The sequence below is a fragment of the Drosophila sechellia genome, chromosome 3L, assembly GCF_004382195.2.
Source record: "Drosophila sechellia strain sech25 chromosome 3L, ASM438219v1, whole genome shotgun sequence".
NCBI lineage: Eukaryota > Metazoa > Arthropoda > Insecta > Diptera > Drosophilidae > Drosophila > Drosophila sechellia.
The window spans coordinates 2,243,295-2,265,905 of NC_045951.1; the positions used below are offsets into that span (position 1 = coordinate 2,243,295).

The 22,611-nt window shown below is 50.1% G+C and overlaps 4 protein-coding genes across 9 annotated transcripts; 3 read left to right on the plus strand and 1 right to left on the minus strand.

Annotated features, from left to right (window-relative positions):
• Positions 1-3,723: 3,723 nt before the first annotated feature.
• Positions 3,724-9,872, plus strand: LOC6610455 (intraflagellar transport protein 172 homolog). 3 transcript variants are annotated; one of them, XM_032718028.1, is made up of 5 exons: positions 3,724-3,818; positions 3,997-4,683; positions 4,737-5,780; positions 5,836-9,403; positions 9,557-9,872. In XM_032718028.1, the coding sequence occupies exons 1-4, from the start codon at positions 3,780-3,782 to the stop codon at positions 9,382-9,384; spliced, it is 5,319 nt and encodes a 1,772-aa protein (XP_032573919.1). In that variant the 5' UTR covers positions 3,724-3,779; the 3' UTR covers positions 9,385-9,403; positions 9,557-9,872. The 3 variants fall into 3 exon arrangements, with proteins under 3 accessions (XP_032573919.1, XP_002035036.1, XP_032573918.1); XM_002035000.2 differs by lacking the exon at positions 9,557-9,872 and having other exon boundaries at positions 3,997-4,342; positions 4,397-4,683; positions 5,836-9,533; XM_032718027.1 differs by lacking the exon at positions 9,557-9,872 and having other exon boundaries at positions 5,836-9,533.
• LOC6610456 (regulation of nuclear pre-mRNA domain-containing protein 1B) lies at positions 9,409-11,201 on the minus strand. Its single transcript, XM_002035001.2, has 4 exons — positions 10,931-11,201; positions 10,183-10,862; positions 9,962-10,105; positions 9,409-9,700 (listed from the first exon to the last, which is right to left on the minus strand). Exons 1-4 carry the CDS (start codon positions 11,079-11,081, stop codon positions 9,548-9,550), a joined length of 1,128 nt encoding a protein of 375 aa, XP_002035037.1. The 5' UTR covers positions 11,082-11,201; the 3' UTR covers positions 9,409-9,547.
• Positions 11,202-11,718: 517 nt separating this feature from the next.
• Positions 11,719-17,766, plus strand: LOC6610457 (adenylyl cyclase X E). 4 transcript variants are annotated; one of them, XM_032718893.1, is made up of 12 exons: positions 11,720-12,133; positions 12,232-12,606; positions 13,161-13,984; positions 14,039-14,320; positions 14,772-15,057; positions 15,123-15,298; positions 15,363-15,578; positions 15,634-15,958; positions 16,020-16,288; positions 16,348-16,442; positions 16,508-16,659; positions 16,922-17,766. In XM_032718893.1, exons 2-12 carry the CDS (start codon positions 12,484-12,486, stop codon positions 17,660-17,662), a joined length of 3,489 nt encoding a protein of 1,162 aa, XP_032574784.1. In that variant the 5' UTR covers positions 11,720-12,133; positions 12,232-12,483; the 3' UTR covers positions 17,663-17,766. The 4 variants fall into 4 exon arrangements, 3 of the variants coding, with proteins under 3 accessions (XP_032574785.1, XP_032574784.1, XP_002035038.2); XR_004361787.1 differs by lacking the exons at positions 16,508-16,659; positions 16,922-17,766 and having other exon boundaries at positions 11,719-12,133; positions 16,020-16,043; positions 16,120-16,288; positions 16,348-16,438; XM_002035002.2 differs by having other exon boundaries at positions 11,720-12,606.
• A 772-nt stretch (positions 17,767-18,538) lies between these two features.
• LOC6610459 (adenylyl cyclase X E) lies at positions 18,539-22,601 on the plus strand. The gene is made up of 12 exons (XM_002035004.2): positions 18,539-18,619; positions 18,675-18,815; positions 18,872-19,022; positions 19,082-19,419; positions 19,471-19,601; positions 19,655-20,596; positions 20,661-20,907; positions 20,961-21,050; positions 21,112-21,380; positions 21,436-21,839; positions 21,899-22,102; positions 22,155-22,601. Exons 1-12 carry the CDS (start codon positions 18,539-18,541, stop codon positions 22,490-22,492), a joined length of 3,336 nt encoding a protein of 1,111 aa, XP_002035040.2. The 3' UTR covers positions 22,493-22,601.
• Positions 22,602-22,611: the final 10 nt, after the last annotated feature.

A 22,611-nucleotide genomic window follows, 5' to 3' on the forward strand; every position in this document is an offset into this window, starting at 1 on the left:
TTCCGCATCTCGAAAATTATGACTTGAGCCGCGAGCCAAAAAGGCCAAAGGACTTGGTCGGCCAAGTTCATTGTGCCACATTTCATTTGGCCAAGAGTGCTCGAGTTTCTCGCAAATTACGCCCGTGAGCTATCACAACGAGTGCTTCACTTTTTCGATTGAATGGATGCGTTGGGGATGCAGTTGGCTGACTGGCTGGCTGGACTGTGGTCCCAGTTTTAATACTTTTAACTGGCTTGTCAGGTCAGTTGGGGACTCGCAATTGCGGAAAAACTAGCTGGGAGTTGGCCAAGTGGAACTAGGCAAACTAGGCGAGCTCCAACTCCCCGGCACACAAATCTCCAGCTCTCCAAGGTGATTATTTTGCAATTGTTTTGTCAATTTTTAACGCAAACTGTTGCCATACACATACCGTACGTACTGTATCATACCGTACCGTACTGTACTGTATTGTACTGCCAAGGCCGAAAAGCGGACGTGGGCAGGAGCATATTTTGATTTCATTATACCGGCAGAGCGTTTCCAGTTCAGGGCCCCGTTGCTATTCCCCATTATAATGGCCAGATGTAGACATTTATGTACATTATTATGCTTCTCCTTTTTGTATTTTTGCGTTCTGCTTGCTTACACCGAGCCACCTAGCCCGTCCCCATCCTCGTGTATTCGTATACATTCTCCATGGGGGCTTATTAAATGATTGACCTAGGCTCCTCACTCACCTCCTCCATTCCGGTCGCTGCTATTATTGTTATGGCAATCGCTTTGATTGCACGTTAGCAGCATATAATTATATCCTGACAGGGGGACTATAATTTCAGCCAGGACGAAGGGTGCCTCCGTTAAAATGCCATTTGATGGAAATAGATTGGACTCTCGATATTATTCAGAGGGATTATTATCTTTTCTGCCATATGCTGACAGTGCTCACATACTTTGCCATTTGCACATGTGAAACTATCACTTAAAAATGTAGTTAAATTTGGTTAAATGGCTTTAATTCATCATTAAACTCTCAGGAGCAGCGCTTTTCTTTATTTTAATGGCGGTTTTCTTTGTTTTTAGCGAAAAGCGCCCCATGGGCCTTGCTTCATGCGCTCGAAATGCTGCGTAAAAATCTTCGCTGACCGGAAACTAATTTGAAAATGTTATTCATTATGCATAGCACTTGCCCCTTTGCCACTCGAAGTTGCACTCGGCTGACGCTGTTTCGCTGTTCTGCTGTTCTGCTGTGATTTCGCGCACTTCCTGCCGCACTTTTCCGAGTTTGTTGCAGTTGCACTTTCTACGCACGGTCTGGGAAATCGCAGGGTGACTGGCTGTTCCGCGAGTGTGTGGGTTTGACCCAAAGTTGAGGAAAAGTTTCGGTTTTCGCTTTCGCCTGGCGCTGCGAAAAAGTACGCGGGCCACTAATGCCCAGATTTGAGTTGCGGCTGCGAGAGTTTTAACCAGATTGTTGCCTTAAAGCTGAATTAGCGCAGCTCTTGCGGCTGCCAAAGTTGGCTTAACCCATTTTGGTCAGGAGTGCTTAAAGCCACATTAAAATGGAACGGATGGCAGATGGGCTTCTTAAAGGTAAACTGCAGAAAGTGAGTCTAAAGGAGTGGAATGAGTTTTCTACCATATATGTATTTATTCTGTTATTTTGGCATCTAAGAAATCTCAGCCTCCAAAGTTTTAATTTCAAATGGGTTAAAGAAAAGCCAGGGGCTTCATCCCGAGTGGCGTCTTTCTTATTGATAGCATCTTGAGCGCATTTCGCCTGCTCGACGAGATAAAAATTGTAAGTCGACAAATTAAGCCTGGCCCGAAGGCGAAAGACGGCGTCGTGAAAACGGATGTGGATGTGGCTAAGATGACTAGAATGGCTAAAACTGCAGTGCCAGCCAAAATGCCACCGGCCTTGGCCACAGGACCAATATCAAAGGGAAAACGTAAAAAGGATAACCGTGCAAGCAATGACAGGCGAGCCAAAGGAAGCAGCCAGGATCTAGAGACAAAAGTCTGGCGAATGCTTTAAGGCAGGGAAAAAGGAAGCGAGATAAAAATGGCGTGCGTCGCATGGAACATGAACCAAAATGGCACCCACAAGAGCTTCCGGCAGACGTCCGCTTTAACAACTCTTTTACCCTCACTCTCGCACAGTCACTCCCGCACATGTGTGTATGTGTGTATATATGTACCCAAATACATATCCTTGTATAGGGACACATCTGAGAACGCCCTGCACATTAGCTACGTTTCCAGGGGGTTTTTCTGTAGGGTGGGGTGGCGGGGCGGTGCCAGCGCTTTTGTCATAAACCCATTAAAAGTCAAGGACAAAATTCATGTTGCATGTTTACTCATGCACACTCACACGCCCACACCACCACTCACACATAGATCACGGGGCGGAAGAAGCAAGCAGTGCCAACAAAGTAGCTTTAATTAATGAAACTCATTAAAGGCATGCCAACCAGGCACTGGCACAAAGCAGAGTGGCTGAGCAGCTCGGGAAAAGGCCAAAGGATGGCCTAAAAGAACCGAACGACCAAAGGACCAAAGGACCGACTAGAACCAGCGGCAGAAACCAGACTGAATTGCCCGCTTTGACCTGCCACAATGCGTTGGGCCATACATTAGCCACGTTGGCGCTGACTTGGCCTCCGCCATTGAATAAAATAATCAGCAGCCGCCTTATCCAGCTGCCGCCGTAAGTCCTTTTGACTTGGCCAAGGCGAACGACGCTGGCCGAGAAACGAGAGATTCGCGAGAGTTGCCGACAGGATGAAAGCCGAACTAAACCGAAGAGAGCGTGAGCGAACAGTGAGAAGAGCGAGAGTATTAGCTTGGTGAGAGTCCTCCTGGAGAAATGGTGGTGAAAGTTCATATAGCACTCCGAAAATAGTCCTTCAAAAAGGGGGTGAAAGCAGTGTGGCGTAAAACTATAAGCAGTTTACTGCAAAAGCAGTGTAAGCAAGTGGTGCTATATCAAGCAAGCAGTTAATCTGCCCAGGATATGGTTACACATAAGCTGAAATGCTAGAAATGGTGCCCTGAGCACAATCAAATTGTAAGAAAAATAATTATATTAAAAATATATCTGTAATATATCTAGTATTTATACAGTAAGGAAACATATTCAACAATAATTATAGAATCGGATTGCTTTTCCCATAAGACTGTTATACATTATGGAAATCTTACTTGTTTTGAAAGAAATCCGATAGAGGGCTGATTTAGACCAGACAGGACCTAGCCTCCCCCCAAACCCACCCCCAAGGTCATGCGCTCTCGCCACACAGCACACCTGTATGAATTGGCCTCTCACCTGCGAGTCGCTCTCTCCGCAGAGTGTGCGCCGTAGACAGAGGACTCTCCGCTGCTCGTCGAACGGACTAGGACAACTCACAGAGGACTGCGCTGTCTGTAGAGCAAGCAACAGCTTCGTGCCAGTGGGTGGGGAAGCCCACCCACCCCCAACAGCGCCGCAGAGGCACATCCTGGCCCATCCTGTGGCAGCCCCGGCACCTGCTGCATCTCAAAACAAAGGCCATTTATTTAGAATGGCAGCGCAAAGCGGAAGCGCCAAGAAAATAGACAACACCACAGCACACGACACCACAAGGGGGTGGAAGTGGAAATGGAAGTGGGTGGCAGGGGAGGTTGCCAAGCTCCCGGTTGCCACAACAACTGACTCGGACCACAACAACGGCAAATACTGCGTCGGAAAATTAAGAAATTCGTGTTAGATTTATTATTTTAAGAGAAGTACTTGAAAGCTGAAGGAATAACTTGATGAAATGCAGTTGAAATATCTGCGAACATTGCTGGAGGGCCAGGTAATCAGTTGAAAAAGTTGAAAATATGCAATATTTTGGATTATATCATTAGAAAAATAAATCGGATTTTCAAGTTTGATTTCTCCTGTTTCATTATTGTATGCAAGAAATCTTTGGAAATCGCATAGAGTAGCTTGCTAGCTTTCTATATAACTATCAAAACTACTTTCTTTTCCAGGAGCAAATCCAACGAATAGCAGGACTAGCCTGGTCACCCAATCAGCAGAAGTTGGCTATAGCCACCGCAGATCGCCATATTCTACTCTACGATGATGCAGGCGAAAGACGCGATAAGTTCAGCACCAAGCCAGCGAATCCTGCGAATGGGAAGAACTCCTATGTCATCCGGGGACTGGCCTTCAGTCCGGACTCCACCAAACTGGCGGTTGGCCAGAGCGACAGCATCGTCTATGTGTACAAGTTGGGGGAGTCCTGGAACGACAAGAAGGTGATATGCAATAAGTTCCCTCAGGCCAGTGCAGTGACTGCTCTGATTTGGCTAACCTCGGGATCCATAATAGCAGGTAAATCACCGTTTCCAAATGCAATGAACATATTTCATCAGGTGTTTACCACAGGACTCGAGGACGGCAAAGTGCGTGCCCTGCACAGCAAGAACAATAAATCGCACAGTCTCTACGGCGGCGACAGCATCTGCATTTCCCTAGCGGCCAATACCAAGGGAACTGGTTTCCTGAGCGGCCACAACGATGGCACCATCATACGCTATTTCATGACGGATGAGGCCACAGAACCGCTGGGCAGAGTAGTGCAACATCCAGTTCCACCGTTTGCCTTAGCCTGGCCACAGGGTGGCTTCTGTGCCGGTGGCTGTGATCAGAGAATAGTGTTCTATGACAGTATGGTATGTGCTTAACGATATAGTAGTCTGGAGATTTCTTAAGCCACCACTTCCAGGGTCGTCAACTACGCACCTTTGATCATTCCCGGACTGAAGGCGAACGGGAGTTCACGGTGGCCGCCTGTAGTCCGAATGGACAGGCTGTGGCCTTTGGCAGCTTCGACAGGATACGCATCTTCGCATGGAGTCCTCGTCAAGGAGCTTGGAGCGAGAGCGCAACCAAGGAGGTGGCCTGCCTGTACACGCTGAGCAGCCTCGTCTGGCGAAGAGATGGCGCCCGACTCGCCCTGGGATCCGTGAGTGGAGCAGTGCTCCTCTTTGAGTCCGTACTTCGACGCACCGTGTGGCAGGACAAGTTCGAGCTGATCTTTGTGGCGCCCAGTCAGCTCTTGGTGAAATCCTTGACAGAGCCCTCGCAAGCGCTCACTATTGAATCGCAGCTGGGTCTGGAGATCGATGACGTTAGGATTATGGGTCGGGATAATTACCTGGTGGCCCGAACGGAGGAGTCGCTTATCCTTTGTGATTTGACCAGAAATTTGAGCAGTGAGGTTCCCTGGACTGCCTCTGGTCACCATGAACGCTTCTACTTTGAGAACCCCACCGTTTGCCTGATCTTCAATGTGGGCGAATTGAGCTTGGTGGAGTACGGTGAGAACTCCATCCTGGGATCTGTACGCACGGAATTCGTAAATCCCCACGTGATCTCCGTGCGTCTGAATGAGCGAGGAAATGCAAAGGAAAACAAGAAACTGGCCTTCCTCTTGGATGCCAAGACCATATGTGTGGTGGATCTGGTTAGTAGGATGACCAGTGGACAGATCAGTCATGAGACCAAGATCGACTGGCTGGAACTAAGTGAGACTGCCCATAAGCTCCTGTTCCGCGATAAGAAACTGCGCTTGATCCTAGTCGATAATTACACTGGCAAAAAGCAGACCTTGCTCAGCAACATATCGTTTGTCCAGTGGGTCCCCCAGAGCGATGTAGTGGTGGCCCAGAGCAACTCAAACCTGGCCATCTGGTACAACATTGATCTTCCGGAGCATGTGACAATGCAGAGCGTGCGAGGTGAAGCCATCGAGGTTCTCCGTGAAAATGTAAGTAATGCTGTCGATACTCCTGATCCTTCAATATATACTTCTCGAACCACAGGGTCGCACGATGGTTCGCTCCCAAGACGGACCCAGCGAGCACAACTACCAGCTGGATGAGGGCCTAGTGGAGTTCGGCACCGCCGTAAACGATAGTGATTTCGGAAGAGCCGTGCACTTCCTGGAGTCCCTGGGTGACAAACCGGCCGCAAAAGCTATGTGGCACAATCTGGCTTTAATCTCCTTGGAAGATGGAAACCTTCGAGTGGCCCAGCGGTGCTATGCTGCTTTGGGTAACGTATCAAAAGCGTACTACCTGGCTGGAATGATCCAGCAGGCGGATGAGTTCGAGGAATCCTCTGGCTCTCCTGGCATCCTCTGCCCGGAAGTCCGCGCCAAGATGGCTCTGCTCGGCTCGGACTTGCGAACTGCTGAGCGGATATATCTGGAGCAAGGTGACATAGAGTCAGCTCTGAAGATGTACCAACAGCTGGGCATGTGGGATGAGGCAGTGGCTTTGGCCGAGAGGCGTGGATATAACAGGATCTCCGAGCTGAAGCAACAGCACATGGACTACTTGCTGAGTAGCGAGCAGCAGGAGAAGGCTGGTCAGGTGCTCGAGGAGCAAGGTGATCTCCAGCAGGCGATGTCCCTGTACATGAAGGCCAACAAACCGGCGAGGGCTGCTCGTTTGGCTCTGAAGACGCCGCACATCCTGCAGGATGAGCAGGTAATGCTACAGGTAACTGAGGGACTGGTTCGCTCCGAGCTCTATGAACTAGCTGGAGACATAGCCCATCGGCTATCCCGACCCGAAGCGGCACTAACTCTTTATAGGAAGGGCGGAGCATATGCCAGAGCATTAGAAATAGGACGAGTGGTGGCCCCGCAGGAGGTGACGGCGCTGGAGGAGGAGTGGGGCGACTGGTTGGTGAGCCGCAAGCAACTGGATGCCTCAATTAACCACTACATCGAGGCGGGAGCCACGCAAAAGGCCTTGGAAGCCGCAGTGGGCGCGAAGCAATGGCGCAAGGCAGTCCAGATAGCCAAGGTCCTGGATGAACCGGAGCTAATACGGCGGTATGCTGTGGATCTAGCCAAGCATCTGGCCTTCGCAGGAGATCTAGATGGAGCGGAGGATATGTTGGTGCGAGCCAATCTGCACAAGGATGCTATAGAGCTACTCAATCGTCATGGCAAATGGGAGCGGGCCTATGTGATTGGCGAGAAATACCTTAAGGCGGAGCAAGTTCGTGACCTCTTCGTTCAACTGGCTGGAACGCTGGAGGAGCAGGGCAAGTTTAGGGATGCCGAGAAGGTCCTGATAGCGGTCAACGAGCCCGACCTGGCCATAGCTATGTACAAGCGGCGGGAATTGTACGACTCCATGATCCGCTTAGTGGAGCGTTATCACAAGGATCTGCTGGATAGTACCCACTTGCATTTGGCTCGCCAACTGGAATCCCGTGGTAAACTGAAGAACGCCGAGATGCATTTCGTAGCCTCCGGGGACTGGAAGTCCGCCGTGCACATGTACTGCTCCTCGGGTCGCTGGGAGGATGGCTACAGGGTGGCCAAGATGAAGGGTACCGAGGGAGCCAGTCAGCAGGTGGCCTACATGTGGGCCAAGTCCATGCCCACAGAGGGTGCAGTGAGATTGCTGAGCAAACTGGGTCTGCTGGACACAGCAGTGGGATTCGCCTGTGATTCCGGACAATTCGAATTCGCCATGGAGCTGTGCAAGTTCGCTGGGAAGCCTACGGATGAGGTGCACCTGAAGATCGCAATGTCGTTGGAGGATGAGGGAAAATTCGAGGCGGCGGAGGCGGAATTCCTAAAGGCCCATAAGCCCAGAGAGGCTATTTTGATGTACCAGCATGCAGGCGATTGGCAGGCGGCACTAAATGTGGCCGAAAATCATCTGCCTGATGCTGTGGGAGAAGTTCTGATAGGACAAGCCTCGGCTGCCCTCGAAACCAGTAACTACAAGGACTACGAAGCTCTTCTTTTGAGGGCCCATCGCCCGGACTTGATTATAGAGCACTACAAGCAGGAGTCCCTCTACGAAGATGCCCTGCGCATCGCCGAGGAGCACTATCCATCGGCACTGAACGACCTCAGGCGTCTTCAAGCCCAACTTCAACGGGGACAGGCGCAGGCACAAGCTGGCGAGGATGCCGCCTCCATTTCACGATCCTATCTGCAAAAGGCTGCAGAGTTTGCCAAGAAGGAGCAGTTTCGCAAGGCGGCCGAGTGCCTTATGCAGATTGATTCCTCCAACGCCGAGGATGCAACCACATTGGAAAGAGCTCTGCTACGAGCCGCTGAGATTTGCAATCAGTTTTTGGAGGGTCAGGATGCCCAGGAGTTGGCACAGTCCCTGGGACCGCGGTTACTGGCCATAAAGCAGATAGGACCCGCAGCTCAGCTTTACTTGGCGGCGGATATGCCCAAGCAGGCGGTGGACGTGTTTATCAAGACGGAGCAATGGAGCAAGGCTCGTCGGCTGGCCAAGGAGATCGATCCAGATCTGCAGCTGCTGGCCTATGTGGAGCAGCAGCAGAAGGCCAGTCTCAAGCACGAGGGCAACATTGAGCAGCTGGCGGACATAGACATAGTGTCCGCCCTTGATCTTCTGGCGGAGCAGGGTGAGTGGCATCGCTGCTTGGAGAAGGCCAAAGGGCTGAATCCCGCCCTGCTGCAGAAGTACGTGGCCGTCTATGCAGCCCAGCTTATTCGTGAAGGGAACTGCACCACGGCCCTGGGGCTCTACTTGAGCTACGGAGCGCCACCGATCGAAGCTCACTTTAATATATACACCAGGATAGCCCTGGACTGCTTGGCCCTGAGGGAGGAGCAAACGGAGAGAGGCACCACATGGCGGCAGTTAAGGGACTTCCTCTCCCGCTTGCTGCAGTCTCTTAAGGCAACTCCGGACCACTCCCAGTCGAAATTTGCAGTCAGCATGGAGCAGTTCCTGTTAATAGCCCACTACTACGCCACCAGAGCCGCATGCAAGGAGGTACAGGCGCTTCAACCGGTGACTCTGCGCTTATCATTGGCTCTGCTTCGGCACACGGATCTGCTGCCGGTGGACAAGGGTTTCTACGAAGCTGGGATGGATCTCCGCCAGGCAGGTCGCGAAGCCGAGGCATTCGTTATGCTCAACCACTATCTGGACGTGTGCGAGGCCATTGAGGAGGGTTCCGGTCAGTTGGTGGACCACTCCGACCTGGCTAGCACCGATTTTCCCAGTTCCGTGCCCTTGCCGGAGGATATCCACCTGAAGAACGAGCCCAGCCTCCACGAGGAGGTGCGGGAATGGGTTCTCGCCGTGAGCATGGATCAGCAAGTGGACCAACAGCTGCCCACCGATGATCGTGGTTTGTACGAGTCCAGTTTGGGGCCCAATGATCTGCCCTGCATGTTAAGTGGATTCCCCGTAAGAGGACGTCAACCAGTGACATTTCAAGGATCGAGCAACCAGGTAAACCGCGACGTGTGGAGCAAGTTCTCGGTCGCCTTAAAGATGTCACCGGGCAGCGGAATTGCCGACATCATCTCGTTCACCGAAAAGTGGCAGGGACCAGCCAACTACGTGATGCACTGAAGACGTACAGAAAAAGAATGTAAGTTGCCTGCAATTAGATGCTATATTGAAATCGTCATGCTTGTGTGTGCTTGGATTACAGTCAGGGGATTTGTGGGCGCGGTGCGATTAGGGGTACAATTGCAAATATAAATGTAAACTTAAATTGACTCCTTGGTTTCCTTCAATGCAGGGCGTTAAAGAGATCGCCAGCGGAGGGCAGGGGCGCCAGTCCGCCAGTCACATCCGGCAGTCGGGTCAGGTCGGGCAGGTTGGAGAGGTGGTCGTGGATCTCCTTCTGCAGACCCAACATCTTGGCCAGCTTCTTTTTGTGTTCCTGCAAAGACACAAAGAATTAGCCGACGATGTTCAACACGTGCAATTAAAGGGGACTGCATTAGATTAACTTCGGATTTTTTAATGCAAATAAAATATTAATACAAAATGTGTAATACGACCAACGATTAGACTAGGTAACATAAAATAGAGGCCGTTATTTAATTTGTTAAGTGACGAACAACACCCCATAGTTTTTGGATAGCGATATTTTTCTAACAACCCCAAGGAGCATGCATTGCCTAAACCATGAAGAACGTACATCGAGGCGTTGCTCAGCCTGGGAGAGAAGTTCCTTCTGCTCCGCTTGAAAATCTCGCAGCATGGTGGCCAACTTGGAGCGCTCCTCCATCTCCGCCGCCAACCGAGCATTGTAGTCGTTCAGCAGATCCACAGCTTCGTTCACCTAAGAGGAAATTGATTAATAGTATCCAATCAAGATTATTTCTACCAAATCTAAGTGCACTTGGATTTGGGCCCCACCTGTATGGCCAGTTCCTTGGCCTTGTCCTTATCCTCCAGCTTGCTGATGCAGCTTATCTCGGATATTTCCTGAGGCAGCTTGGCGATACGCTCGCGCACCACGGCATCGCTGGATGCTGAGTTTTCGATGCTGGTCAGGGCCCTGATGAGCTCTTCTGGCTCTGGGGGCTCGCCCAAAGGTAAGTAGGGTGGCGTGTGGCCGTTCTCCGGTTCCGCAGAAACTACTTCCTCCACCGCAGGAGCTGAATTCGAGCTGCTGCCTTGGACGTGATGGCGCGAGCGTTTGGACTTTGAGTGGCGATCCTCGTGCTTGCGCTTCTCTCGGCGCTCGGATTTCTCGGGCTTGCTGCTGGCGCCGTGATCCTTCTCCTTCTCGGGCTTCTCACTGTCGCCATTGGTCTTGCCATTGCTGCTGGAGCTGCTGCCAGGAGCCTCCTTGTGTAATCGCGACCTCCAGTCGGCAATGGTCTTGGGATCGTAGACGCCCCGCTCAAGCCAGATGTTCAGGATCCTTCCCAGGCTGCCAAGCAACTTGTCCGATCTGCATTTCTCGCCAATGTGGGCGAACACCTTGCCCAGTACAAGGCTGTACTCCTTGCCGTACTCCGGGCCCTTCTTCTTGCTGTTCTGAATCACGTCGTTGGCCAGGTACATGAAGGTCAGCTTCTTGGGCTCCGGCACTGTTGGAGAGGCATGTAAATTAGTGGGAGCCCTGCACAGGATGTCCAGAAACTGCCAGGATACCCACCGTTCTCCAGCTCCCGCTGCCAGGTCCTTACAATCGCTGCGCTATGTTTGCGGTGGTGAATTAGCCACAGGGAGAGCGTCTGGATGCTCTGCTGGCTGCTGTTTAGCTCGGCCAGCTTCTTGAGGAGCGCCGAATCCGTAAAGGCCGACATGGCTGCTGCTGCTTTTCCGCCGCTTTTCCGTAGTTCTTATCAAATCAGTCGAACGATTGCAATATTTGCAAGTTTCTGAAAAATAAACAGCTTGGAATGCGTATCTCCATTCGACCAAAATACCAAAGACGCCTAGATCGCAAGCCGCTTGAAATTACGGCATCTGGTCACACTCACTGTGGCGGGAAATCAGTTTTCTTGGAACTCCGACCGAAATTGTCTTCTTTGATTATTTGCTGTGTTGTTTTTGAAAGTTACAAAGTTGGTTTTTAAATACTTTTTAAAGTAATTGCTTAACCTCAAAGCAAAGTTGTCGTACAATTAAAATTCCAGGGCCGGAAATACCAGCTTCCAACGTAAACCGCTAGAGGGAGCCATTACTAGGCGCCATAAAAATTTAAATTTGAATTTGAACGTCGAGCAAGTAGAATTATAGTTTATTTAACTAGTTTTGATAAATTACAATAATCCAGTGCAGACTTTTAATAATTTCACTTGAAAAGCAAGCACCCTACGGCTGTGTCATCAATCAAGCGCCAGCGCCGCCAAACACTTTTCACACTGATAAGCACTCCACTTTCAGCACACAGCCATCGAGAATCCAAGTGCGAGCGATTGGACAGGTGTGGTGGGCTCGTTGGAGCCCTCAGTTGGTCGCAGCAGTTGGTTGGAGTCGGTCGCGTGTGTAGATAGCAGCTCCGGCGGGCAATTAAGTCGGACAGAATCGAATCGGGGCGAGCGCTTATCGCGGCAAAAGAGTAATTTGTGATACCTGTCCGCAGTGTATTGGCTTGTTGGAGCGCTACGCGCTTAAGTGGTGTTAATTTTTTATTAATTATTATCGTATTTATTACCCCACGAAAGTGAAGTGCGAAATCGGTCGCCTCAAGTGCCCGACCGTACGTGCAAAGCCCGTAAATAAATTACACAGCCATATAGTACTGATCCTTACCTCCACACTCGCTCTCGCCCACTGCAGCTGATAATGCAGACGAAGTCCGCCTGATCGATTCCCATTCCCATTTTGATTGCGATTTGGAGTGCGAGTGCGGGTGAGTGTGATTTACAGACCATTAGCTATTACCACTATCAACAGCACATTAGACAAATTGCTAAATTAGCTGCTGTTTTCGCCATACGAATCGCACAGCTCGCAGCCCGAAATCCGAAATCCGGAGAGCTTCGCCGCACACCTCCCTCTTTCTGGTGGCTCCGATAAGCGAATTGACTGATTCAATGCCTATTGGGAGACTTTGCGGCTGAAACTCTTATAGCCGATAATTGGCGAGATAGCCAGCCAGCCTCTGATTTTGGATAGCTGTCGCCGAAAATGAGCCCGCCACACTGATCCTCTGATCCCATCCACCCAATCCAATCTGAACCGAGCTGAACTGGCGCCATCATGGACTCCTACTTCGACTCGGCCATCGAGTACAATAGGTCCAACCCCATCAGCCTGGCCAGGACCAGCAGCCAGGCCCAAACCGTGCAGAACGAGAAGAACTGGGAGTGGTCGTACCTTGTGGTGAGTGCCTCTTCTGAAGGATGCGTCGAAAACATCCAGCACTGCAGTGGTTTTATTCCCGCGTAGCTTTATCTTTATGTGGAGCCGCCAATCTTTATAAGCCATCACTAAAATCTGAGTTTACCCAATTGCAACCGAATGCAAAGTTCCTGCGCTTTATAGATCGTGAATAGGTAGTGATTCACCCTTGCATATGTAGTAAAAACCTTATTTACTGAACTGAAAACTTATGCAAATTATTTCTACTTGAAATATAGTATTTTCTCGAGCGTCCAGTCTATAAGGAAGTCTCTATTAAGGTTAATGATGTTAGACAAGTATAAATGACACTTATTAGAGCAGCGTTAGCAACAAACTTAATCTTAGTCTGTACGAAGGGCACTTAAAATATGTAGGTGTGTCGTTTTAGGTTTAGCCAAAGTAAACTAGTCTACAGTTCACATTGGAATGAAAGCCAGGCACAACGTTTACCAATGTACTTGATACCTTCTGGCGGTTCTTATTTCCATATGTCACAATTTTGACTAATACCTCGAACCACTCAAATCCCACAGAGAAAATGTCGCAACCTGGAGCTGGAGGACTCGTACGACTTCTACATGCGTCGCCTGCGCGTCGGCTATCTGTCGCTGTTCATCTTCATCCACGTGGCGGTGACCGTGATCCACACGCTGCTGCTGCTGACCACGCCGGAGATCAAGTACGTGTACGTGGACATGGTGGCCTACATGTGCTCCGGCCTGGTCATCTGGGTGGTGCTGGGCGTGAACTTCCGCAGCGAGCTGGTGAGCAAGCACGGCTGGGTGGTCTACGCCACCTCCTGGCTGGCGGTGTGTGTGATGGTCCTGATGGACATCGGGCTGAATGTCTACCACGCCACCAGCCACAACGACATCCTGAATCCGATCTACGATGCGTACACGCTGTACGCCATATACATGTTCATGCCGGTGCCGTACCTGCTGCAGCCCTTTGTCCTGGGATCGGCAGTCACCTTTTGCTACATCATTAACTACAGCTTCGTGATCACCGCCAAGGATGACAACCAGATGCACAGCATCCTGAACGAGGCCATATACCTGAGCTGTGTGAACCTTTTGGGCATTTTCTTTCGCCTGATGAGGGACATAGCCCTACGCACCACCTTCCTCGATCGGCGGCAGTATGTGGAGGAGAACCTCCTGTTGCGCTATGCCAGGGATCAGGAGCGGAGTCTCTTGCTGAGCATCCTGCCTGCCCAGATCGCCGATCGGCTGCAGGAGGATGTGAAGAACCGCATCGAGCGGTCCAAGCAGCAGCACCAGCAGCAATCGCAGGTGGATCTGCGCAGGAGTGCCGATAGCCAGACCCTCAAGAGGTGGCGACAACCGGACCATGGGTGAGTTGGAAGACCCCAGTTTAAATATATTACAATAATCCTGGCGTTCTCCAGCACCCTCTTCATTGAGCCCCACGATGATGTCACCGTCCTCTACGCGGATGTGGTCAACTACACCCACTTGACCACCACCCTGGATGTGAAGAAGCTAGTGGAGGCTCTGCACGATCTCTTCGTGCGTTTCGACATCGCCAGCGAGGAGTACAACGTGCTGAGGATCAAATTCCTGGGCGACTGCTACTACTGCGTGGCTGGGCTGGCCAATCCCAATCCGGATCACGCCAAGTGCTGCGTGGATCTGGGACTGCGGATGATCAAGGACATCCGAGATGTCAGGTGGGCACAGCTTCATGCTAAGCGTTGTTAAAATATGTATGTCATTAGCCGTGTTGTGATTAGTCAGCACTGATAACTGATAGCTGTGATTACTGATAACGATTAGGAGGGAACTGTTCAATCGAATCTATCATAATGGAATTAAAGGAATTTGAGCTGTTAAGTATTCTGCATATATTTCGTTTACCCTCAACTAGCGAAACGGTATTTCCTTCTTCCTTTTTTCCAAATTTAACCATTTGAACTGGAATTGCGTGCTGCACTGAACGTGATGTCATAATTGACCCACGTACTTTACCTGATAAGGCATACAAATTCAAATGGAAACCTAGTACCCAAAAGCAGCCCTATTAAATTGAGCAATAAAAGTCGTTTCTTTGCTTGCTAATAGTTATTTATTATGTGTTTTTGTATGTATATCCATGCTATCTTTATTTTACTTTCCCCTTAGGGAGAAGCGCCATCTGAATATCGACATGCGAATCGGCGTCCACTCGGGAGATGTCCTCTCCGGCGTAATTGGAGCCGCCAAGTGGCAGTTTGACATATGGTCAAAGGACGTGGATATCGCCAATCGACTGGAGGCCACTGGAGCCACAGGACGAGTTCATGTGAGCCAGAAGACACTGTCCCTGCTGGATGGCGAGTACTTCTTCGAGGACGGCACCGAGAAGGCTCGAGAGGATCCGGTGCTGCAGAAGCACGGCATTCGCACCTACCTGATCAAGTCACTGCGCGTGAGTATTCCCCGAACGGCCCTGCGTTCCTCGCCAGCACCATTATCTCGAACCGAAAGTTGTAGGCCCCCATGCATGACCCGCGTCGCAGGATGAGGGAGCGGCAGGTGAAGAAGCTGAGCGAGGCCAGCAAGGCCAACTTCATGCACAACTCCACGCTGCACCAGTACAACCAGGTGCGCAACCAGGCCAAGCTGGAGATGTGTCGCGAGCTGGACAAGATGCCCATCGGCAGGATACAGTGAGTAGTCCCAGTGAGCTAGCCCTGAAATGTAATGCAATGCTAAAGGGCGTCCTTTTTCCAGGCTCACCAAAGTCTTCCGGCGGAGCACTAGGCTCACCCAGGACGAAATCGAAGAGGAGACCTTTCGACGCAACATCAGCTCTTGCTGTCTGTTCTTCCGCATCCGCAACTGGGAGTTCCAGTACATGAAGGAGCCGGATGTGATGCTCAAGTACAGCATTGCTTTGGCTTGGGTCATCTACATGGGTCTGCTGACCATCCAGCTGCTGAGCAAGGAGTAAGTGATGGCTGTCCTTAGTCAACTAGTTATTTACCTTCGATGTCCACTTCAGTGCTCGCTATCACTACTGGTACATAGATGGCACCACGATTATCCTGCTCACCATGCTGCTGATCGTGTCCTGGTACAAGAAGCTCTGGATCATGTACATGTCCGATGCGGATGTGTCCTCGCCGAACGGCCGGCTCAGTGGCTTCTTCTTCCGCATGTCGGATGAGATGCAGCGCAACGTGGTCATCCGGGTGGTGATGTACTTCCTGATCATCTTCTCCTACTGCGCGGTGGCCATCATGCAAGTGGTGGGATGCAGCAGCGACGAGGACTACGCGGATCTGGAGCCGAGCTACGACGAGCGGGTGCAGTGCTTTCATCCTTGGGTGGGAGAGCCCCGAGATTCTGTGATTAAAAGTTTAATTACACAAACTACCTTCTCTGCAGATACTCACCAACTGCATGACCCTGGTAATTGGCATGTCCTTTCTCTTCACGAGGATACCCTTCATCATCAAGTCCTGCTTCTCCGCTTTGATAATGATAGGCTACGCGGTGCTGGTGGTGTCCGAGTTTAACTTCATCTACGCCAACAGCCCATCCACCAATGTCAACTTCAACGCCAAGTACTCGCACATCCTGCTGATGATCATAACGTTCGGCATTTTCCACCTGATGGAGCGGCAGACGGAGTTCATTGCCAAAGTGGATTACAAGTAACTAAGTGAACTTACCTCTTACGAGAATCGCTACTCACACACAATTAATTTGGCAGCTGGAAACGGCAGCTAATTAAGAAACAGGAGGACGCCCTCATCACCAATGACACCATCAAAGTGCTCCTCACCAATATTCTGCCCACACATGTTGGTAAGTTCGCCAAATGGCCAGCTGGTGTCCACCCACACTAACTCCAGACTAATCCGCCCATCCAGCCGACTTCTATCTGTCAAACCAACTGCAGAACGAGCTCTACTACGAGGAGTACGACAATGTGGCCGTGATGTTCGCCTCGATCAAAAACTTCGACACCGACAAGATCGGACTGCGGGTGCTCAATGAGATTATCTGCGACTTTGACGATGTGGTGAGTAGTCTGGCATCATTTTCCGTGAATCCCCCCTAGAAATAGTACCTAAGTTTAGGCACTTCGTAACGCAGCATAGCAATCTTATCGAATCGTAATGGAACGAAGTGCGTCTTCAATTAGATAGCAGTGACATTCTTTGGAGATAGACTCCACTCTTGTCTATTGAAGGGAAGCCTTCACCATATTCATAACTAAATAGAAAGGAAAATGTAAGAGTTTTAAATAAATCTAATTCAAGTATCCGCTTGTCCACTTCCAGTTGAACAAGTACTCGCAGAGTCTGCGCGTGGAGAAGATCAAGGTGGCCAACTGGACGTACATGGCGGCCTGCGGGCTGGACGTCTCTCGTTCGGAGCAGGTGAACGCCCCGCAGATGAAGTTCCGCAACGTTTCGCTCATGCCCAACGGGCGCAGGAGTCGCTACGACGGAGGACGCAGCTCCAATGCGGACGGAGTGCAGCGGGTGCCGTACGGAAACGGCAGCAACATAGCCCTGGACCTCGACTTGGAGCGGGGTCAGTACGAGGGCAACGTTATCACCAGCGGCCCGCGCATCAGCAGCACCCACAACGGGAGCAGCAGCAACGAGGTGGTGCGCGTGATGGCCGAGTTCGCCCTGGACCTGATGCGCACCATGCGCCGCTTCAACACGGAGAACATGCAGACGGAGTACGAGGGCAGCGCCGACTACGGCATGCTGAGGATCGGCATCTCGCACGGCAGGGCCATGGCCGGGGTGGTGGGCATCTCGAAGCCCCACTACGACATCTGGGGCAATCCCGTGAACATGGCCTCGCGCATGGACTCCACGGGCGTGCCCGGCCAGATCCAGGTCACCGAGAACACGGCGCTGAAGCTGCGCGAGTTCAACATCCAGTGCAACTACCGTGGCATGACCTTTGTCAAGGGGCGTGGCAACATACCCACCTACATCATCGGCACCGACAGAGATTACCAGTTCCTGCCACATCGCCCGCCCGCGGCAACCAAAGAAGACTAGCTGAAATTTACCAGAGATTAGATTTAGGGCATGCATGTATATAAATATATATAATAGGCTTAGGGTAGTTGCAAATAAAAACTGTAATTCGAACTAAACTTCCATTCTGAATTTCCAATTTGTTGATTATTTGTTGTAAAAAAAATGGATAGGGTGGCTTTGTGCCAAAAGTCAATCAAATCGGAGCACACAACTGGGGGACTGCCGTTTACAATACCAGGTGAACAGCAACTCGAGAAGGTGAGCATTGATGTTCCCAGCATCCTTCTTCTACAGATTATGATCGCTTGGTGCAGCAAATCTGGAAAAGTGCTCACTTGAGGGCAATTTGGTCGGGCAAATTGGGATATTTTTCGATTAAGTACCAGGCGAACAGAAATCGCAGAAGGTGACCAATTGGTTCCTAATAGAAGCTTGCTATCGATTATGTTTGCTTGGTATTAAAAGCCACGAATTTCCCACGAAGCGCCTCAGTTGCGGCCAATTTGGTCGGGCAAAATCGAAGAAATTCCGTCTCCTGGTACCAGGCAAACAGAAATCTGCAACAGGTGACTGGTCAAAATGCTAATGATGCTTAATATTTAATTGCATACTTTTGGGCTGCAAGTAGCCGCGGCCTTAAGTGAGCAGTGTGACCGTATTTTTCGAATTTTTCTCGCCAAGCCCAAAAGTATGCAACAGTTTTGACTGAAATTTAAATATGTTTTGCCCGCGCTTTATTTGAATTTCAAATGTCCACCGTTTATAACGGCCTAAAAACCAAGAATTTTGTAAAATAAATAGTACAAAAAAGAAGAACAACTCTTTTTATTTTATGTCATAACTTTATTAAATAACACAATCTGTTTCAAATTTTGACTTATATACACTGGCGAAATGGATGCGGCCTACAGCGAAAATGTAGTGGACTACCGCTCGCTGGGCAACATGCCGGGCTACGAGTGGAGACTCCTGCGGGTATGCAAAGTCGCGAGAATAGCTTTCCATGTGTCCAAGTACCATTCAATTGCAGTACAAGTGCCGCGAGTTGCGTCTGGAAGGCGTTTACCATCGGCACTGTCACCTGGTTTCGGTGGCCGTTGTGACCCAACTTATTATAGTCATCGAAATTTTGATGCTCATCCATGTGATTCTGCTGTTCAGCGTGGTTAAGGTGGGAAAAATACACCAAAAGCATCGCTTTAAATAACTGGGTTTCCTCCGATGCAGGACATTGATTTTCTCAATGTGCTTCCCTATTTCGCGGTCATGTTACTCACTCCATCCATTCTGATGCCCAGCAGGGAGCCCAACGCCGAGCAGTACGAAGCCATTGCCATTTTGGTCAGCTGTTTGATGGCCCTGCTTCTGACTGCGATGGGTTTGTAATTTCTGCGCCACTCGTATCCAAGGTTCACACTGAGATCTCATCCATTTCAGACTTGATACTGCCCATCTGTTACCACAGGCCCTTTTCTCTGGTGCCAAGTTACGATCACGTTGTGATTGTCCTGGTCTACCTGATGTTTCCAATAGCCTTTGTGGAAAACGGCAGGTCTTACTTTTTGGGCCTGGCCGTTTCTTTGTTTTACTTTGGCTACATGGTGTTGATAGACAAGATCAGCACGCTGGATAAAGTGTGGGAGCTGACGGCCTATGGGGCGTACCTGTTCTTCCTAAACATGCTGTGCATGTTCCTTTCCAGATTCCAGGAGTACAACATGAGGAGCGGAATTCTGAGTCGTTACCAGGTGGTGTACCAGAACTTGGTGTTTCAAGTGAGTAGAGAAAAGTTTCTACGTACTAGTTACCTTATATTTCTTATTAAGTTGGCTATGAAAGAGGAAAAGGCCCTGCTGGACTCGATTATACCGGTAACGCTGGCGAGATCCTTGCATGACGCCATCGCCAGTCACATCGAAGAGGATCCGTCTAATTTAATTCCCTTCACGAAAACACGGTGAGTTATAGATAGTTAAAGATAGCTGAATGAAAGCAGTTAATTGCCCACAGACATCTCTTTATGGAGCCCCATCCGGAAGTATCTATTCTAGAAGCGGATATGGTTGACTTTACGAGTCTGACCACCACCATGGAAGTTTCGGAACTTGTGGCCATCTTGCACGAGTTGTTCGTTAGCTTCGATTTGGCTGCCAACCACAACAGGGCCACCCGCATCAAGTTCCTGGGCGATTCGTACACCTGCGTCACTGGGATTCCCAGCTACTTTCCGACCCACGCCAACGCCTGCGTGAAACAGGCCCTGGACATGATTGAGATAAGCCGAGAAGTCAGCAAGCGACGAAACAAGAAGATTGACCTTCGGATCGGAGTGCACTCGGGGGAGATACTCGCTGGGATCATTGGGCTGACCAAGTGGCAGTTCGACATTTGGTCGAAGGACGTCGACATCACCAACCGGCTGGAGTCAAGCGGGCTTCCTGGAATGGTGCACATCTCTAGCCGCACACTGGGCCTGCTGGACAATCACTACGTGTTTGAGAAGGGTACTGATACGGCCAAGCTAGATCCTCTCCTGCAGCGATCTAATCTAAGTACCTACCTGATAAGAAGTCGTCTTCCGAATTTCGAGGACGCCGATGACTTGGAGGACGACAATTTCTCGCTGAACGACTATCGTTTCAGCTTCAGTTTTAGTGAGGACTACGAGGACATCCAGGTGAAGGCGCAGCGCGACATGATCCTCGAGGTGGAACACATGCCGGTGAACCGAGTCCAGGCGTGCAAGATCAGACGGCCTATGCACCGAATAGCTAAGGAGGACATCAACGAGGAGTATCGATTCCATCTCGAATCGTACTACCTCTTCACCACTTTCCGCAGCTGGAAGATGGAGTGGTCCTTTAGCAAAATACGGGACCTTTTAATGAAGTACAGCCTGGGGATGATGGTCTTCGCTGGAGCCACGATCATAGCTATGGACCTACTCGTTAAGTGAGTTTTAAGTGTTAGTTTGCCTGCCCATCTGCTCCGTTCCCGCTGCTTTATTTGTTTTCAGGAGTGAAGCGATGGACTATACCATGTTATTAGGCCTGTTTCTGATCATCCTCTTGCCACTCCTGCTGGCGTCCTATAAAAAACTTTGGCTACGTGGTCGCCGACTCTCGCCCATAACGCAACCCACCTTCTTCCTGAGTCGTTGGATCATCAAGGCCTCCGATCTGATCGAGAAGTCGGTGTTCGTTCGAATACCACTGGCCATTATGGTGCTGTTCATGCTTTATGTAATGTCGTCGGAAACAGTGGTGAGTCGCTTTCGTACCTCTGAGTTCCATAAGTGACTGATTTGCTACCATAGTTCTCCTGCGATATAGCCAGGCTTGAGCTGGAAATTATAAATTCCGAGCTGCATAACTTGAGGCCCCAGATGTTATGCTTCATGCCTTGGGTTGGTATCTCGAATTAGGAGCGAACAGCTTTTTCAAATCCAGTTCACATTATCCCACTAGGGAGTGACTTATGCAGTAATCATCGTGCTCAGCCTTATGTTGGTCATCATTGGCATTCCGCTGATCATAAAGCTGGGAGTGGGTCTGGCCATCCTCGGCTGCCACGTGATCACGGTCCATGCCTACTACGGATTCGCCTTTGAGCGGTCCCAAACCACCGATATAGGCGTGTCATCGAGCCTTGCCCACTCCTGGTACCTGCTTGCCTTCTTCATCTTGGTAGTGGTTCGCGAAGGCTACCTCAACTACATCCTGAAGGCGAGCTACTTGTTAGTTAGTTAGTTGTTTAGTTCGTTAGTTAACATACTTACCTACTTTACTCAGCATGAGCATGTGTTTCGAGAAGAAGCACGAGCTGACCAAGGTCAAAACCCGAACCATCAAGATCATCATGGCCAACATTCTGCCCACCCATGTGGCGGAGGTGTTCAAGGTGCGTCGGCGCAGCGATCAACTGTACTACGAGAACTTCTCCCAGGTCGCCGTGATGTTCGCCACCATCGAGAACTACGAGGCGGATAAGTTGGGACTGCGGGCTCTCCACGAGATGATCTGCTACTTCGACGAACTCTTGGTTAACTACCAAGCCTGGTACAAAATCGAGAAGATCAAGGTGATGGGCTGGACATACTTAGCGGTCTGCGGCCTGGACGTCGATCACTACGCGGACTTCTCGGTCAGCGTTCCCGTCTCCATCAAACGGGAGTCCGATAAACTTCAGAAATCCGGTTTGTCAATTTGCAATATTATTTCATTCACGATTAAGGTCTCATATTTGCATTCCTAGGATCAGTTCGCTTTGCCCCAAAGAATGATGATGAGATAATGATCAAGGATCTGCACCCCACACAGGCAACTACGAACGAGGACGATAATACAGTCCTGGTCATGACTGAATTCGCTTTAAACTTACTTCGCATCATGCGAGATATCCGTTCCAAGGGAATTTTCTTTGAGAAGGATTCCAAATTAACTGGCAGCTTGAAGATTGGTGAGTCCAATCTATATTTTGTCTGCGACTCTAACGTGCCTCCCGATCTCAGGCATCGCACATGGACCTGCGATGGCCGGCGTTGTGGGACTCTCCAAGCCGCACTACGACATCTGGGGACACACTGTCAACATGGCCTCCCGGATGACATCCACGGGAGTGATGGATGGCATTCACGTGACCGAAAGCACTGCGAACGTTCTGCGCGACTTTAACATTCGCTGCACCTATCGAGGGATGACCTTTGTTAAGGGAGTGGGCCAAGTGCCCACCTACCTTGTCGACCTGGACGAGAATCTACACTTCCAACAGCATAGCACAGAAAACGATTCGCACAAGGGCAGCAAAGTCTCCGTGCACTGGTTGGATGAAAAAAGAGCTGAAAGATAGAAATATTGTGGTGTACTTAGGTCTCAATGCAAAGTTCTACATATAAGATTGGAGTTAAGGAATAGCTGTTTTTTTTGGCTTGAGAAATAAGTCATAGTATAAATATAGTAAACTCATAT

Bases quoted from the DNA above. Each gene is read 5' to 3' on its own strand.
- LOC6610456 (XM_002035001.2), bottom strand. From the start codon at position 11,081: ATGTCGGCCTTTACGGATTCGGCGCTCCTCAAGAAGCTGGCCGAGCTA. The intron at 10,863-10,930 runs GTGGGTATCCTG...CCTCTCCAACAG, and splicing joins GCAGCGGGAGCTGGAGAACG to TGCCGGAGCCCAAGAAGCTG. The intron at 10,106-10,182 runs GTGGGGCCCAAA...ATTTCCTCTTAG, and splicing joins CCAAGGAACTGGCCATACAG to GTGAACGAAGCTGTGGATCT.
- LOC6610455 (XM_032718028.1), top strand. From the start codon at position 3,780: ATGCAGTTGAAATATCTGCGAACATTGCTGGAGGGCCAG. The intron at 4,684-4,736 runs GTATGTGCTTAA...CACCACTTCCAG, and splicing joins TAGTGTTCTATGACAGTATG to GGTCGTCAACTACGCACCTT. The intron at 5,781-5,835 runs GTAAGTAATGCT...CTCGAACCACAG, and splicing joins TCGAGGTTCTCCGTGAAAAT to GGTCGCACGATGGTTCGCTC.
- LOC6610459 (XM_002035004.2), top strand. From the start codon at position 18,539: ATGGATGCGGCCTACAGCGAAAATGTAGTGGACTACCGCTCGCTGGGC. The intron at 19,023-19,081 runs GTTTGTAATTTC...CATCCATTTCAG, and splicing joins CCTGCTTCTGACTGCGATGG to ACTTGATACTGCCCATCTGT. The intron at 22,103-22,154 runs GTGAGTCCAATC...TCCCGATCTCAG, and splicing joins AACTGGCAGCTTGAAGATTG to GCATCGCACATGGACCTGCG.
- LOC6610457 (XM_002035002.2), top strand. From the start codon at position 12,484: ATGGACTCCTACTTCGACTCGGCCATCGAGTACAATAGGTCCAACCCC. The intron at 13,985-14,038 runs GTGAGTTGGAAG...GGCGTTCTCCAG, and splicing joins TGGCGACAACCGGACCATGG to CACCCTCTTCATTGAGCCCC. The intron at 15,579-15,633 runs GTAAGTGATGGC...TGTCCACTTCAG, and splicing joins ATCCAGCTGCTGAGCAAGGA to TGCTCGCTATCACTACTGGT.